General features: G+C 43.8%; 1 protein-coding gene across 4 annotated transcripts in view; it reads right to left on the reverse strand.

Annotated features, from left to right (window-relative positions):
* LOC114700863 (protein DDI1 homolog 2) overlaps positions 1 to 15,803 on the reverse strand; it is a 49,751-nt gene that overhangs the window by 10,300 nt on the left and 23,648 nt on the right. For 3 of the 4 annotated variants that reach the window (XM_037203165.1, XM_028880673.2, XM_028880676.1), the window contains exons 5-8: positions 14,426 to 14,553; positions 11,649 to 11,777; positions 5,014 to 5,117; positions 2,009 to 2,198 (exon numbers count right to left, since the gene is read on the reverse strand). In XM_037203165.1, coding sequence (XP_037059060.1) covers positions 2,009 to 2,198; positions 5,014 to 5,117; positions 11,649 to 11,777; positions 14,426 to 14,553 — 551 coding nt within the window. Of the gene's footprint in view, positions 1 to 2,008; positions 2,199 to 5,013; positions 5,118 to 11,648; positions 11,778 to 14,425; positions 14,554 to 15,803 lie in introns of those variants that run through there. The other variant, XM_028880675.2, reaches the window with a different exon arrangement.

The following is a 15,803-nucleotide window of genomic DNA, read 5'->3' on the forward strand; positions in this document are numbered from 1 at the left end:
AGTGATCTTAGGCAGTTGGTTCTCCAAATAAACAAATAAAAGTCTAACCTTGCAGAATGACACCATTAGAACACTACTACAAAAATCAGCAGTTTACCCGGGCCAGTAGCAAAGGCTCCATGGATTCAGTGGTTTCTGAAACTGGCCAGGCCTTCCTTTGCTGATCTTGAAAATGTCTCGCCTACTTTAGCCAGCTGAACTGTAAGAGGAGCTCTTCAGGAGGCTGAGGGTTAATGGGTTAGGAACACTGCTGCCATAAGCTAGTGCTTCTCTAATCAGAGCACGTGGCTGTGCAGGGAAAGGATCTCAAAACGTCAGCATCCCGTCTAAGTTGCCAAGTTACCGTCTATAGGCTAAGGAGGTAGATGAGCTCACTCAGGCTGACCTTCCGGGAAAATTAAATGATTGCGGGTAACTCGAAACTCCACTTTACATACAGTGAAGCTGGACCACAAGGTAACCAAGGCCAACCTGGAAGTTCCATCAGCTACACAATCCCATTCCAGAGGCTCAAGGCTACACACACCTGCAGGTTCTCCAGGAAAACATAACAAAACTTTACAAATGTATTATCTTTGTCTTGAGCAGAAAATCTATTCCATGAACTTGTAATTCTAACACACTCTCTACCAGGAAAAGCAAAGTGTGAGATGGTCACATTGATGAATAATCCTGACCCAGGACTTCAAGACACCTCACTTAAAAGGTAATTCTTTTCAGTTTTTAGAAAATGCACCCAGAGTCACTGTTCTGTTAACAAATGGGGAATTTCAGCAAAGCTGTCTTGATCCATTTTTCTCAGAAGATTCTGCTTTCTCTTCAGATTTAGAAGGCATTAGCTTGGTTTCAAAGCAGTGCTGTGTAGCCTTAGTCTGAAACCTCAGTGAACATGAATACTACAGCTGATTAACGTTAAGATTACACTGGTCACTGGTCCTTCTCATTGGTGGCAGCACTTTCAGTAAACTTTCCCTGCTTAGTCACAGTGATAATGCCTTCCTTCAAATCAAACAGGCTGAGAAAATGAAGCATTTCTAGGGAAATATTGCTGATCTTGAAAGTGTGTGCTTACTGCAGAAGTTTCTTTATGGAAAAAACAGAATGTTTCAGAAGCATCCGAGCAAATAATGACCTAACCTTGAACAGAGCACTGGATCCTTGTTCCTCTTTTCTTTTCTGAGATAGGGTCACACTATGCAGAACAACTTAGCTGAACCCACAGAGGTGGAGATCTGCTTCGCCTCCGGAGAGCTGGGATTAAGGTGTGTGCCACCACTCCAGGCTCCTCTGGTTGTTTTGTTTTGTTCTGTCACAGGGTATGTCTACACAGCCCAAACCAGCCTGGAACAATACACAGCCAAAGCTGGGCCTGAATTTGTGATTCTGCAGCCCTGGTCTCGGACTGCTGCTTTTTTTTTTTTTTTTTTTTTTTTTTTTTTTTTTTTTTTTTTGAGACAGGGTTCTCTGTATAACAGCATGGTTGTCCTGGAACTCACTCTGTTTGACCAGGTTGGCCTCCAACTCACAGAGATCCCCCTGCCTCAGCTACCCAGGTTCTTTTTTCTTGAGCTGTTGACATAGGAGTCCTTTCAAGTTTTGTATTACGATGGTGTGTATCTTGGGCATGCCTAGGTCAGAGCATAGCTGTGTAGTCGGCACTCTCCTTCCACATTTGGGCTCTGGTTTCTAGGCTTCTGTGGCAAGGCCCTTTACCTGCTGAGCCATGGCAATGCAAACCCCTGCCTGCCTCTCTCCTTTTTGAGACAGAGTCTCAGATATTCCAAGCTAGCCTTGCATTCTGACTATCCCATCTTTACCTCCTGAGTGCTGGAATTCTAGGTGTGTACCACTTCACCCACTTTATGTGGTACTGGGGACTGAGTCCCCTCACCATGGTATTAAGAGTAAGAAGACAGTGAGCACACCTCTGCTGAAAAATGAAGTTAATTCCTAGAAAGGCCTTACCCCACTAATGACACAGCACTATTCAAATGGTCAGTCCCAATACCTGCATCCTCTGCTGATTTTTGAATGGCTTCTGCTAATTCTTGGTCTGCAATCTCCTCTGGCCGTATGTCCTCTCGCCCAGTTCCATACGCCAAGCGGGCACACTCCGGGAGCTCCCCCTCAGGAAGGAAGGTGGTCTGTGAGCCTGTGGTGCCAATCACCAGTACATTTTTCTTCAAGTCAATCGAACACTGGAGAAAGAAAGCAAAGAAGAGCAGCAAATGAAGCTCCCTACAGAAGAATCAAGTCTTAGTTCCACAGTCAACCACTAAAGACCATTACCAGGAAAAGACAGTTTAAGAATAAAACAAACATAACCTTACCATCTACCCAAAAGCACCCATTTTTTATAGCTGGCTTTGGAGACAAAGTCTTGCTATGTAATCCAGGATGATCTTGAACTCACTTTATAGCCTAAGACAGCCTCCAACACACCCTCCTCCTGCCTGTGTGCTACTCCATCTCCCTAGACCTTTTCTGATTTTAGAGCTAGGCCCTTGAACTCAGCAAGTATGTATATAGTGGAGGCTGGCCTTGAACTCCTGAGGCTTGTCTCTGTTTGTCTCGTTTCTGCTGCTGTGTCGAATACTTCAGGCACTTGTGTCTCCATGTCCTATCTTGGGCACAGATGCCATCGCATCCATCAAGGGCTCTGGGAATCAGTGGGGGGTCTTCAGGCTTGCACAGCCACTGCAGCTAGTGCTATATACCCAGCCATCCCTCTGCCCTCCTTTGTTTTATTTTTTGAGGCAGGGTCTATAGTCCAGACCATCCTTGACCTCTTGATCCACCTGCCTGAGGCCAAGTGGTGGGACCACAGGTGTGGTGGCCCACCACAGCCACTTCACTCCTTATTTACATTATCCTTCCCTGTGTGTTTTCATCTTTAATTAAAAGTCTGACATTGCCATGTATGATTTATATCTGTAAAGTTAGAAAATACCGGTGTATGCTAAACGATAGCAAGACAGTGACAAATAAATAACCTAGTTTTCATTTACATATTTATACATTTGGCATTTAAAATGCTAAATCATATAATACACATTATTTTTCAGGGCTTTTTAATTTTAGGAGCCTGAAACTAGAGAGCCTTTCATATACTAGTTAAGTGTCACCTGATTTACATCATCGTGTGGAATATTTAAAATATAGTGGCATAAAGGTATTGACTTTATTTAAAAACCCACAGTGGGATTCAGGTATATTCAGTGGAACAGCACTTCCTTAGCAAAACAAACAAATATAAACTACTGTGGCATTTTATTATGCAGCAGACACTAACCAATGGTCTGCAATAAGCATGGTAGATCTTAGTTAAGCTTTAGATGAGGAATAAAGTATCATGACAAATTAATGTATTGTCAGATAATCCTCGCTGTATGAACAAAGCATTTTCATTCTCTGGCCTTTTAATTTCAAGGTTCTAACTATTGTTTAATCAACAGCTAAGAAAAGCATGTATTAAACACCTGCAGGAAATCAATAAAAAAAAAAAAACCTTCTGCTGCCTGCCTCTGCCTCCCAAGTGCTGGGATTAAAGTCTCACACCCCCACTACTCCTGGCCCCTTTTGGTTTCTAATCAGAATCTTAAAATTAGACAACTTAATAAAACTCCTGAGGCTGGAGAGATGGGTTAAGAGTACTTGTACATAGCCCTATAAAGGGAAGTCCCTCCCCTCAGGGATCAGGGAAGCCCCTGAGAAAGGAAACAGAAGGAATGGATAACAAGGCCCTCTAATCAACATAATCCAAACTCAAATGAACTCAGAAAATGGGGCAGCATGTACAGGGTCTATAAAGGTCTGCACCAGGTCTTCTGCATGTATATTACGACTGCTAGTTTAGTATATTTATGGATTCCTGAGTGTAAGAACAAGTGGGTTTCTGTCTCTTGTGCCTTCTCTTGGGCTCTTTTCCTTCTGTTCGTTTGTCCAGTTCTGATATGTTAGTTTTGTTTTATCATATCACAATCCCTTAGAAGCCTGTTTGTTTTCTAATGAGACAGAAAGGTGGATCTGGATGGGAGGGGAGGCAGGGAGGAACTGAGAGGAGTAGAGGGAGGGGAAACCATAACCAGGATTTATTGTGACCAAAAATCTATTTTCAGTAAAAGGAACAAGAGCACTGTTCTTGCAGAAGACCTTCTACTCCCAGCACCACATGGTGGCTTATAACCATCAGAACCTTAGTTCCAGAGGATCCAATGCTTTCTTCTTACCTTTAAGTGCACCAGGCACACATGTGGTACATACATGTGAATAAAACACATAAAGTCTAAAAAATGTTAAGGTTAAAAAAATAAATAAATAAGACTGCTAATTATAATGTCAAAAGAGACAAGATTTAACTTATCCCTAGAGGCTTTACAAGGAAAGATCTGTGCTGTTGTTTTGAGACAGGGTCTCACAGGTGCCCGCCAGGCCACCTCTCTGTTCTAGGTGCTAGGATCTAAGGGTTAGGATTAAATGTGCGCACCACCACACTCAACTGACAGACTCCATTTGTAATAACAGTCATTTCAACTCTGTACAACAGAATCTACCAAGGACACTTCCATGTTTGAAAAACCATGTTTCTTTCTTGGTTTGTCAATATATGCAACTAGCAGAACTGATGTGAATACTAGAGACCCAGAGCAAAAGCAGAGGGCGGAGGCATGATGGTACATGCCTATAACCCCAGGAGCAAGAGGCAAGAGTATGTGAGTTCAAGGCACCCTACCTTACACAGTGGGCTCCATCCAGGCCGATCAGGGCTACATAATAAAGCCATGTAAAAAGCCTGGTGCCAACAGGACACACCTAGAACCTCAGCACTGGGGGAGTGGACACACAAGGATCCCTGGAGTTGCTGCCCTACCTGTCTAGTCAATCCGTGAGCTCCGGGTTCAGTGAAAGACACTATCTAAAACAACAAGGTAAGACAGACCAAGGAAGACACCTGTTGTCAACCTCTAGCCTCCATGCACTGATATGTGTCCATGTATCAAAAGCTCTAATTACCTGATGCCGTTTAAGCATGTCCAATCCCAGAAGCATGTCCATAGGCTGTTCTTCGAGTATGGAGAAGGAACATGCCAGGAAATCACCTTCAATTTGAACCTGAGCTAAAGCACAGAAGAGAAGAAGAAATTACTGATGTTGCTTCCCAAGCCCAGGGTGAACTGTGAGGAACCCATCACTCTGTGCCTGGGCTTCCTGGACGCAGGCAAGGCAAGGAGGGGCAACAGCGAAACAAGATGAAAGCAATGAAGTAGACGGGCAGAGCTACTGTTCTGAGAACCAGGCTTGTCGTGGGCCGCCATCAGGACCATGCTCAGCAGGTGACAAAAAGAAGCCTGAAGAGGATTAAAAAACAACACATACACAAAGACAGTAACAGTGAAGGCAGTTCTCTGGTATTAACCAATGGCTTCCTATACACTTATAAAAAGGTCTACCAGGTATTTGTGAGTATACGTGTATACACGGGTTGCTGAGGATGGAACCCAAGCTGTACCACCATGGCACAAATGTTTCCAAAAAGCAGTAAAACCAGCATATTTTAAACCTTTAAAACCTTTAAAGTATGAACTATTAAAAAAAAATTTACTAAAGTAAAAAAAGGGGGAACTAGGGACTCATCTTTCCTCTCCACATTCTATTCTTTCCCTTATTTTATATATTTTAAATTTTTTATCAGCGGATTCTGCTGGAGTATCCGCTACAGATAAGCACTGGAGGGCTCCTGTTGCAAATCACCCTCTGGAGCGATGGAAGGATCTTTCTACTGGAACTTGGAGACCCAATCTGGTATTGGTGTAGGCCCAGGGTTCTGTTTTTGTCTTTCTGCAGGACAATGAGGTTCCTCTTTGGATTCCTGAGCGCTGTGTGAGCCCTGTGGCTGCTGCTGAAGCCCAACATGGCAGAGACCTATTGGGCCTTAATGAAAAACTCTCCCCTTCTGATGCCAATTGGGACTGGGAGCCCAATATGGCCAGCTTTGGCAAGCATTAACACAAGCCTAGGTACTGTAGCCATGTTGTTGGATTATCCAGAAGGTAATGTATGGTAACTGCCTTTTCAAGTATGTTTGAGAACATGTCACCCAGACACCTTGGAGATTAAGGATAACCCTGAAGGTCCTGACCTCCATTTTTTAACAGTAGCATGCCAGCTAAGCATTTTCATTTTCACAATCCTCTTCAAACTGTTGTACCTACTTTTGTACTACCTACTTTTCAGGAGTGGCTCTGTGCAACATTTATTGGCCTCCTGAAATTCATTTAAACCCCCTTTGAAGATACCTTAAAATTTATGAGCCTGAATGTAGACATTATAAGACCATTAGTTATACTCCTTGTTCTTTTGCAGAGCTGCCAGCTTAAGTCGTGCTGGGATCAAGAAAAATGGGCTTTGGCAGTTGTGTTCCTGGAGTTGTATCCATGCCAGTAGAAGCCCACACTCTCCAGAAAAGAATTTGACATCGCTGCTGCCATTGTTGCTGTTATAGCAGTGGCAGCCACAGCTGCTACTGTTTCGGGATTACCATTTCATAATTGCTTACTACAGCTAGCACAGTGGAGACTCTGGCAGCAAAAGTAGCTACCACAGTTAGTTAATCTTTCATTCTAATGGGCATGATAAATTTAATTCAATAGTTATATACATCTCGATTGGCTTTGAAAGTTATAAATTTATAAACTCAAGTTCCATTTGCTTTTGGGATACCATCTTACAAGGACTCCAATTTGCAGTAAGACTTGTTAAGGAAGGGAATGGCTCACTTGCCTACTGGCTATGGGTGGGTTGGGACTTCTGTTGGTCTTTTCTGTGTTGATAACACACAGACTGCAAGCCCAGCGCCACTTTGAGATCTTTGGCAGCAGTTAAGTCTGCAGTTCACACAGGATTGAATCTGTATGATAATGAGTATTCAGAGACGGGTAATACCTGGGGGGGGGGCGCTCACCAACCTAAGACAGAGCGCCTGTGTGGCCTGGGCAAGTGTCTCCATGACACTTGCTTTCTTGTTTTGTTTTTTTTTTGGTTTTTCGAGACAGGGTTTCTCTGTGTAGCTTTGCGCCTTTCCTGGAACTCACTTGGTAGCCCAGGCTGGCCTCGAACTCACAGAGATCCGCCTGGCTCTGCCTCCGGAGTGCTGGGATTAAAGGCGTGCACCACCACTGCCCGGCCAGAAGCTCATTTTTTAGTAAAAGGGGGACCTGTAGGGCTCTGGCCCCCGTTTTGGGTATCTGTTGCCTTGCTTGCTGACCTTGTCCTCCCTATGCTAATTCCCTGCCAGGTTCCACCATCCTGAATGCTTAAGAAAAGATCCTTGTCTGTGTATCCTGCATAATGGGCATTAACAGCTTAGATGCAAGATTGAAGATTGTAAAACATTGGTAGAGAACTTCTGCCCTCTGGGGCTCGGTTCTCCCATTGTGCTGTAAGCCTCTATTTAAGACCTCTTCCCTCCTTCAATAAACGGCATTCAGAAAAAAAAAAAAAAACTTTAAAGAACCGGGCAGTGGTGGTGCACGCCTTTAATCCCAGTACTCAGGAGGCAGAGGCAAGCGGATCTCTGTGAGTTCGAGGCCAGCCTGGTTTACAGAGTGAGTTCCAGGAAAGGTGCAAAGCTACACAGAGAAACCCTGTCTCGAAAAACCAAAACCAAACCAAACCAAACCAAAACAAAAAACTTAAAGTAAACATCGATGCAAGAAAAGGCTTCTCATTGCCTGTTAGAACCAAGTATCTAATTTTCAAATCAGAGACATAAGAAAGGTCTGGCTTTGCTTGCAATCTCCTACTTCTCAGTTAAAATTTATTTTACTAGGGGCTGGAGAGACAGCTCAGCAGTTAAGAGCACTGGTTGCTCTTTCAGAGGACCTGGGTTCAATACCCAGCACTGACATAGTAGCTACAACTATCTGTAGCTCCTGTTCCAGGAGGTCCAACAGCCTCATACAGACATACATGCAGGCAAAACACCAATGCACACGAAACAAAAGAGATTATTTACTAGGGGATAAAGGGATGACTCAGCAATTAAGAGCACTGACTGCTTTTGCAGAGGAGCCAGATTCAATTCCCAGCACCCACAGGATGGCTCAAAATCACCAGTAACTAGTTCTAGAGGTCCTGTACCCTCTTCTGTCTTCCACAGGCACCAGGCACATATCACACATGTGATACACAGATGTAAATGCAGGCAAACACCTGTAAATAATAATAATAATAATAATAATAATAATAATAATAAAACAGACATTAAATTACTTTGCTACTATTAAGTAGCAAGCCAAAGAGAGTGTGAGATATGTGTCCAATATAAAGCATAAGAAACAACCATGCATTTGGTTTCCAGATAAAGAAATAGAAAACCAAAGGCTGGAGAGATGGCTCAGAAGATAAGAGCACTGATTGCTCTTCCAGAGGTCCTGAGTTCAATTCCCAGCAACTACATGGTGGCTCACAACCATCTGTAATGAGATCTAGTGCCCTCTTCTGGTCTGCAGTCATACATGCTGTATACATAATAAATAAATAAATAAATAAATCTTAAAAAAAAAAAAAAAAAAAAAAAAAAAAAAAAAAAAAAGAAAGAAAGAAAGAAATAGAAAACCAAAATGGGAGACTGCCTCAGTAGTTAAGAGTGCTTCCAGATGACCTGAGTTCAGGTCTCAGAACCACTGTCCGGCAGTTCATAACTGCCTGTAATTTCAGTTAGTCTCTGCACACAAATGGTATGTATATACACTTAGCTAGACATATACACATTAAAAAATAAATAAATCTTAAAAAGAAAAAGAAAACCAAAGTGTTACATTTCCTATATTCCTCCTGTCTCCTCCAACTCTCCCAACTATCTTAGTTCTGTGTTCATCATTTTAGCTTTTCTTAGATCTTCAGATAGTATTATACATATTTCTAGCCAACATTACTGTCTATTTTGTTATTTCAAAATATTATTTGTCTTTTCAAGTGCTGGAACTATAGGTGTATGATACCACATGTGCTCAAGGCACTCACCACCACCACCCCAACACACACACACACACACATACACACACATACATACACACACACACACACACACACACACACACACACACACACACACAGAGGTTTTCTCTGTGTGGCCCTAGCTGACATGGAACTTGCTCTATAGACTGGTCTGGAACTCAGCTTCTGAGTGCTGAGATTAGTTTGAAGACATGCACCACCATGCCCAGCTCTCAAGGCAAACTTCTTAATCTTGCTGGCCATGGTGGAGCTCACCTTTAATAATCCCAGAGGCAGAGGCAGAGGCAGGCAGATCTCCTGTCCGAACAAACAAACAAACAAACTCAAAATCTTAATCTTTCCCTTGTTTTCTTCATTATCTTCTCCTTCTTCAGTTTTGGAGTCAGGATCTCATGTAGTCCAGGCTGGTCCTAATTGTGCAGCCTCCACTTGCCAAATGCTTAGTTTCCAGGTATACGTGACACCACATTTCAAGCTGAGGTTCTGCCTCTAAGCACATGTGTAGGTGTTAACATGTATGTGGAGACTGGAGTTTGAGGCTAAATGTCTTTTCCTCTATTGCTCTCCACAGCAGTTTTTGAAATAGGGTCTTACTGAACATTCGGGCTGGGTTGGACGGCTTACCAGTCCCCAGAACCAGCTAGTCAGTACTCGCAGCTTTGAGGCTGCACACAGGTGCCATCACACCTTGCTTTTGCATGCTGAGATCCAAACTCAGGTTCTCACACTTGCACAGTAAGCACTTTGCCAATTCAACCTTTCTCTAACCGACATGGGCTGTAATCCACCTGGACAATTGTATATGCGTGCTATGATGTTGGTCTCATTTCCAAGTCCCCTCTCTACAAGACCCTGCAGCTACCCCAGAACACCTCGAATACTCTTGCTCTAAGATTTCCAGATATCTAGAGTGTGGATAACCCCTGGGTGATGATAGCTAGAACCAGACACTAATTGAGACCTGCATAGGGTCCAGCTTTTGACACTGCCCACTATAAAAGTCATGACCCAGAACCACATAATTGGGGCTGGAGAGACGGCTCAGAGGTCAAACATTTGCTGCTTTAGCAGAGGACCCAAGTTAGGTTCCTAGCACTCACATGGAGGCTCACAACCACCTGTAAGTTCAGAGCATCGGATATCCTCTTCTAAATTCCAAGGGCACCAGAGATGCATAGTACATAAAACCACTCTTATAAAAGAAATATAAAAAATAAAATGAGCCAGGCGGTGGCGGCGCACGCCTTTAATCCCAGCACTTGGGAGGAAGAGGCAGGCGGATCTCTGTGAGTTCGAGGCCAGCCTGGTATCCAAAGCGAGTTCCAGGAAAGGCGCAAAGCAGCAAAGCTACACAGAGAAAACCTGTCTCAAAAAACAAACAAACAAACAAACAAAAACAAAAACAAAAAACAAAAACCACCAAACAAAAAAACAAAATGAAAACAAAACTGAGTACCACAAACAAAAAAAGCACCAAGAACCTCACACACACACACACACACACACACACACACACACACACAAAATCTCACCTCTAGCTGCCCTCCCACATGTAGTCCCTGGTTGGAAACCCTTCCTATGATGTCTTTCCGGTTCTTGAAATAGAGGTCTGTGAAGTTTAATCTTATTTAAAGCCAGCTTGAGGGGATCTAGAATCTCTATGGAAACATACCTCTGGATATTCTGCTACAGTTTCTAAAAAGGTTTAACTGAGAAAATATCCATTCTAAGGATGCACTAATATTCCCGCCCCCCCCCTCCTTTCTTGAAACAGAAACATGCACACACACCCGAGAAACTAAGACTATCTAGGATGAGCCTAGCGAGGACACCATTTTGACTGAGTACCAATAGAATACATCAAGGGGCTCGGGCAGCCTGACTGTGAAGTGTGCTTATCATGTGCTAAGGCACTGGGTGGGCTCCATCATGGAACTGAAAGATGTATTTCCAGACTAAAAAAGCCACTAACATTTGAGTATAAGAAATGAAAAGATCACACTCAAGTACATGGAAATGCCCTAAGGGGAGTTGAAAGAAGCAAGGGGCCACACATCCCAAGAGCATTCAGCACCCCCACGGCAACACTGATCACAGGGAGACTAAGACACAGTGCCTAGGGGGCTGGAGAGATGGCTCAGAGGTTAAGAGCACTGACTGTTCTTCCAGAGGTCCTGAGTTCAATTCCCAGCAACCACATGGTGGCTCACAACCATCTGTAATGAGATTTGGTGCCCTCTTCTGGTGTGCAGTCATACATGCTGTATACATAATAAATAAATCTTAAAAAAAAAAAAAAAAAAAAAAAAAAGACACAGTGCCTAACACTGTGATGGAAATGACTCTTGACCTAGCCAGGACAGAGGGAAAGAAACCACACTCCAGGGTCAGCAAGTAAACTGTTAGCCATGAAAATCTGACAACCTGAATTCAAGTCCAGGGACTGTGGAAGGGTGGAAGGCCAGGACCAACCCCCAAAGTTGTTCTCTAACCTGCGCAGGAGCAGGTGCACCCACAGATACACATCCGCTTGCTTGCATGTGCATGGCCATGCCAACCAGAGGGAATCAGGAAAGAACTTCAAAACTCGACTGCCCTACAAAAGCAGCACCCAGCCTGCCTTCACTCACCTAGATGCACCCTTCCAATAATCTTCTGGGTGCCCACTCCTTTGGCGATGCCAGCCCACCGACGGTCCACCAGTCTCATGATGTTACACCTTTCTGCACAGGCCTGGCTCATAATAGTCATCTGGGCACCTGGAGGGAGAGAGAAATATCACACTGTAAAAATATAACCCGCATTTGTGGTAAGACTTCTGTCTCTGTAACATCATCCTGCTTAGCTGATCTTTTACTTATTTTTGAAAACTCCTACTGTTCTTTCTGCCTCTACCCCCATGTTCTAGGATGGTATATGCGCAACAACATCCCTGCTTAATTCAATTTCCATTTCTATACCAGAATCTAAAACAGTATAAAAGTCTGAGAGATAGAGTATGTTTTTAATGGAGTACCAGAACAATACTTAAAAACTTTACTAACAGGGCTGGAGAGATGGCTGAGCGGTTAAAAGTACTGACTGCTCTTCCAGAGGACCTAGGTTCAATTCCCAGCACCCACATGGCAGTTCACAAGTGTCTGTAACTCCACTTCCAGGGGAGGCAAATCACCAATGCACATAAAATGAAAATAAATAAATTTAAAGGGGGGGGCTTAAAAAACACACACACAAAAACAAACTTTACCAATAGCAAACAAGCCTATCGGAAGGTGACCTTCTAAAATCCAGATGTTACTGACAGTACTGAGAACACATCGTCGTCTTTGTTGTTGTTTGCTTTTCTTTTTTTTTTTTTTTTTTTTTTTTGGTTTTTCGAGACAGGGTTTCTCTGTGTAGCTTTGCGCATTTCCTGGGACTCACTTGGTAGCCAGCCCAGGCTGGCCTCAAACTCAAAGAGCCACCTGCCTCTGCCTCCCGAGTGCTGGGATTAAAGGCGTGAGCCACCACCGCCTGGCTGCTTTTGTTTTCTGAGTCAGGTTCTCACTTCCTGTGTAGTCCAAATTTAGTCTTGAACATGTAATCCTTCTGTGTCAGTCTCCTGGGATTACAGGTGTGTGCTTCAACACACAGATTCCAGTAATTTTTACTTAAAGTGTTGGGACACACTGCTCACAAGTTAAAAAAATATAGGCTGCAGCTGAGTACAGCTCAGTGGCAGAACACTTGCCTAACATGGACAAGAACCTAGAATTGAACCCAGAACTACTTTAGAAAAAAGCTGGGCATGGTGGCACATATCTTTCTTTTTTTTTAATGTGCATTGGTGTTTTGCCATAGGTCTTGGGTCCCCTGGAACTGGAGTTACAGACAGTTGTGAGCTGCCATGTGGGTGCTGGGAATTGAACTTGGGTCCTCTGAAAGAGCATTCTTAGCTTACTCTTAACCACTGAGCCATCTCTCCGGCCTCAGTAGCACACACATATTTTTAATCCCAGCACTCAGGAGGCAGAGGCAAGAAGATCTCTGAGTTTGCCATCCTGGTCTATACAGCTAGCTCCAGGCCATCCATAGCTACCATAGTGAGACCCTGCCTTAACCAAACAACCACACCCCTGGGAAGGTGGGTAGAGGGACAAAAGCCCAAAAGTCCTCTACGTTTCCAAAAACTTAGAAATGAACCTACAAATGGGTCTTCTTCCCTTGAAAGCTGAGGGCATATATCTCACTGCTACTCAAGCTGGAAACTCACTATATAGCTAAGGAGTTTCTTGCTTCCACCTCCCTGGGTGCTGGGGTTACAAACATGCTCTATTATGTTCCTATTAAGTTTTATGCAGTGCTAGGTTCCAACTCGGGGCTTTGTGTATGCTAGACACATCCCTAGCCTTACATGAGATTATTTTCTATCTCAGGGTATATGTACTTAGCTGTAGCAGGCTGATACTTCTGTAATCTTTGTCTAGCCCTAGCCCCTCCCTTGAATCCTGTGTACTGGACAGCTCTAGTTCCTCCCAAACCTCACTTCAGATGTCTCTCTTTGCCAGTGGCATGGCCTTTTCACCATCTTACAACTATGGCACAGTTCAATGTTGACTCCTGCTGCCTTCACTGCGCCCTTGAACTGCCTGAAACTACAAATCAGATCTCCACAATGTCTGCTGTTCTGACCTTCTTCCTTCTTTCCAAAGCTGCTGAGGGCTCATACCCACCTCCCTCCTAAGTGGATTCTTCTGGCTCTGAATCTGTGCCATGCACATATAATTTAAAGCAAATACGACCCTCAAAATTATAAAATTTTTCCAGCTGATTCTGCCTGCAGTCCCAAACTATAACCTCCTTCAAATCATTTCTTTATCTGTTCAATAACCCTTAAAGGTTCCCACTTTCTATAGGACTGTGTCAAGTCAGTGCCCAGCCGGGGTCAGACATAAATCTCACAAACCAGCTTAAAACTCACTATAGAGCTGAGGATGTATTTTTAATTACATGTATATGTGGAGAGGGGGTGCGATATGAGTACAGGTGCCCATGGAAGCCAGAAGAGGGTGTCATATTGTCTGGAGCTGGAGTTATAGGTGTTTGTGAGCTGTGTAATTTGGGTGCTGGGAACTGAACCCACATCTTCAGCAATAGTTCTAACTCTTAACCACTGATCCAACTCCCACTCCACCTCCCACCCCCCATCAACCCGGACTGACTCCCTCTGTTTGAGCCTCTATTTTTCAGTTCTTTGGTTACACCCATCCAAGTCTTTACCACCAGCTGAGGCACTCTAAACCTAAAACCAGGTTAAGAAATGACTGGGAAAGAAATCTATCACCAACACAGACTGAAAAGTGAAAATGTAACTTCTAGGCATCAATCGGCAAGCAGACCACAGAGCCTCCCCTCTCCCCATCATTACCTGAGTCAACAAAGGCTTTCACAGGATGCCCGTTCACTCTGCAGTTGATGTAGAGCATGGCGACCTGGCCGAAGCTCTCTGGGGCCTCCTCCATAGCTATCGTCATGTTCTCCTCGATGTTCTGCTGCCTGTGACAAGTCAGAGCAGCACACTGAGAGCTCCGTTTCCAGGAAAGAACACCACAAACACATTGGGTAAATGGTTTTTTCCCTAACTGGAGCAGCTGAGTCATAGAATGGAAGTTGGTTCTGTGTTCCCCAACAGGTGACTCAACAGGAGGTAAGGAGAGACAAAGCTGGCAGAAGACCTAAGACAGGCATAAAATTATCCTCATGTAAAACAATCGTGCTCCCTTTGAAAGCTCAGATATGGAAAAATAAACTCCTAGAAAGCAAGGCCATAGTCCCTTTGTATCTTAACAAACACTGAAATTTCATGAATGCTACTTGAGACAGGGTCTTACTACATAGCCCAGGTTAGACTTGAACTTGTGACCCTCTCAGCTCAGCCTCTCCAGTGCTGGGATTATGTGTGCTACCAGACCTTGCAAGCATGCACCTCTATTTTGATCTCTGTTATTTTGGTATGGATCTTTTTGAAACACAGGGTTTCTCTGTGTAGCCCTGGTTGCCCTGCAACTCGCTCCGTAGATCAGGCTAGCCTCAAATTCATGGGCTCCGCCTGCCTCTGCCTTCCAAGTACTGGTATTAAAGGAATGTGTCACCATGCCAGCCATGTGCTGCTATTTTAACTGAGGATGTCCTGGGCATCTGAATTATCATCCCAGTGCATCAGTAAGTCTTCAAACAGAATTCTATGTATTCCACCTGTCTGTGCTGCGCAGGCTGCTTCATTTCCACAACTAGCTTTTCTAATCTGTAAAATTAAAAAACAAACAAACGAACAAAAACCCACCAAAAAAACAATTCCTTCCCATTACAAGGTGGATGAGCAGCCTAAAATATTTAGCTTATGGTGCTAAGGCAAGAGCAGAGCTTCAAAAATTGCATCTATCGGGAGATATAGCATGCATGAAAGCAGGGGCACCAGACTCATATAAATCAGGTGTGGTGGTGCACATCTGCAAATTCCAGCATCTGGGAAGTGAAGGCAAGAGGATCAGAACTTCAGGGTCACCCTGGGCGACATTTAAGGCCAGCCTGAGCTACATGAAACCTTGTCTCAAAACGCACTGCTTAGACTCATACCTTCAGACTGGGAATATTGAATTCCATCTACAATTTGGGGTAAAGTTCACTGTGAACTCAGGACTGCTAAAACCACATTGCAATACATGTGCATGTCTTAATGTATGGGAACAGAGACACTGTCTACATAACATGTGATGGTTAACCTGGATTATCAGCGACAGTGGTTT

The sequence above is a fragment of the Peromyscus leucopus genome, chromosome 2 (assembly GCF_004664715.2).
Source record: "Peromyscus leucopus breed LL Stock chromosome 2, UCI_PerLeu_2.1, whole genome shotgun sequence".
In the NCBI taxonomy this organism is placed as follows: domain Eukaryota; kingdom Metazoa; phylum Chordata; class Mammalia; order Rodentia; family Cricetidae; genus Peromyscus; species Peromyscus leucopus.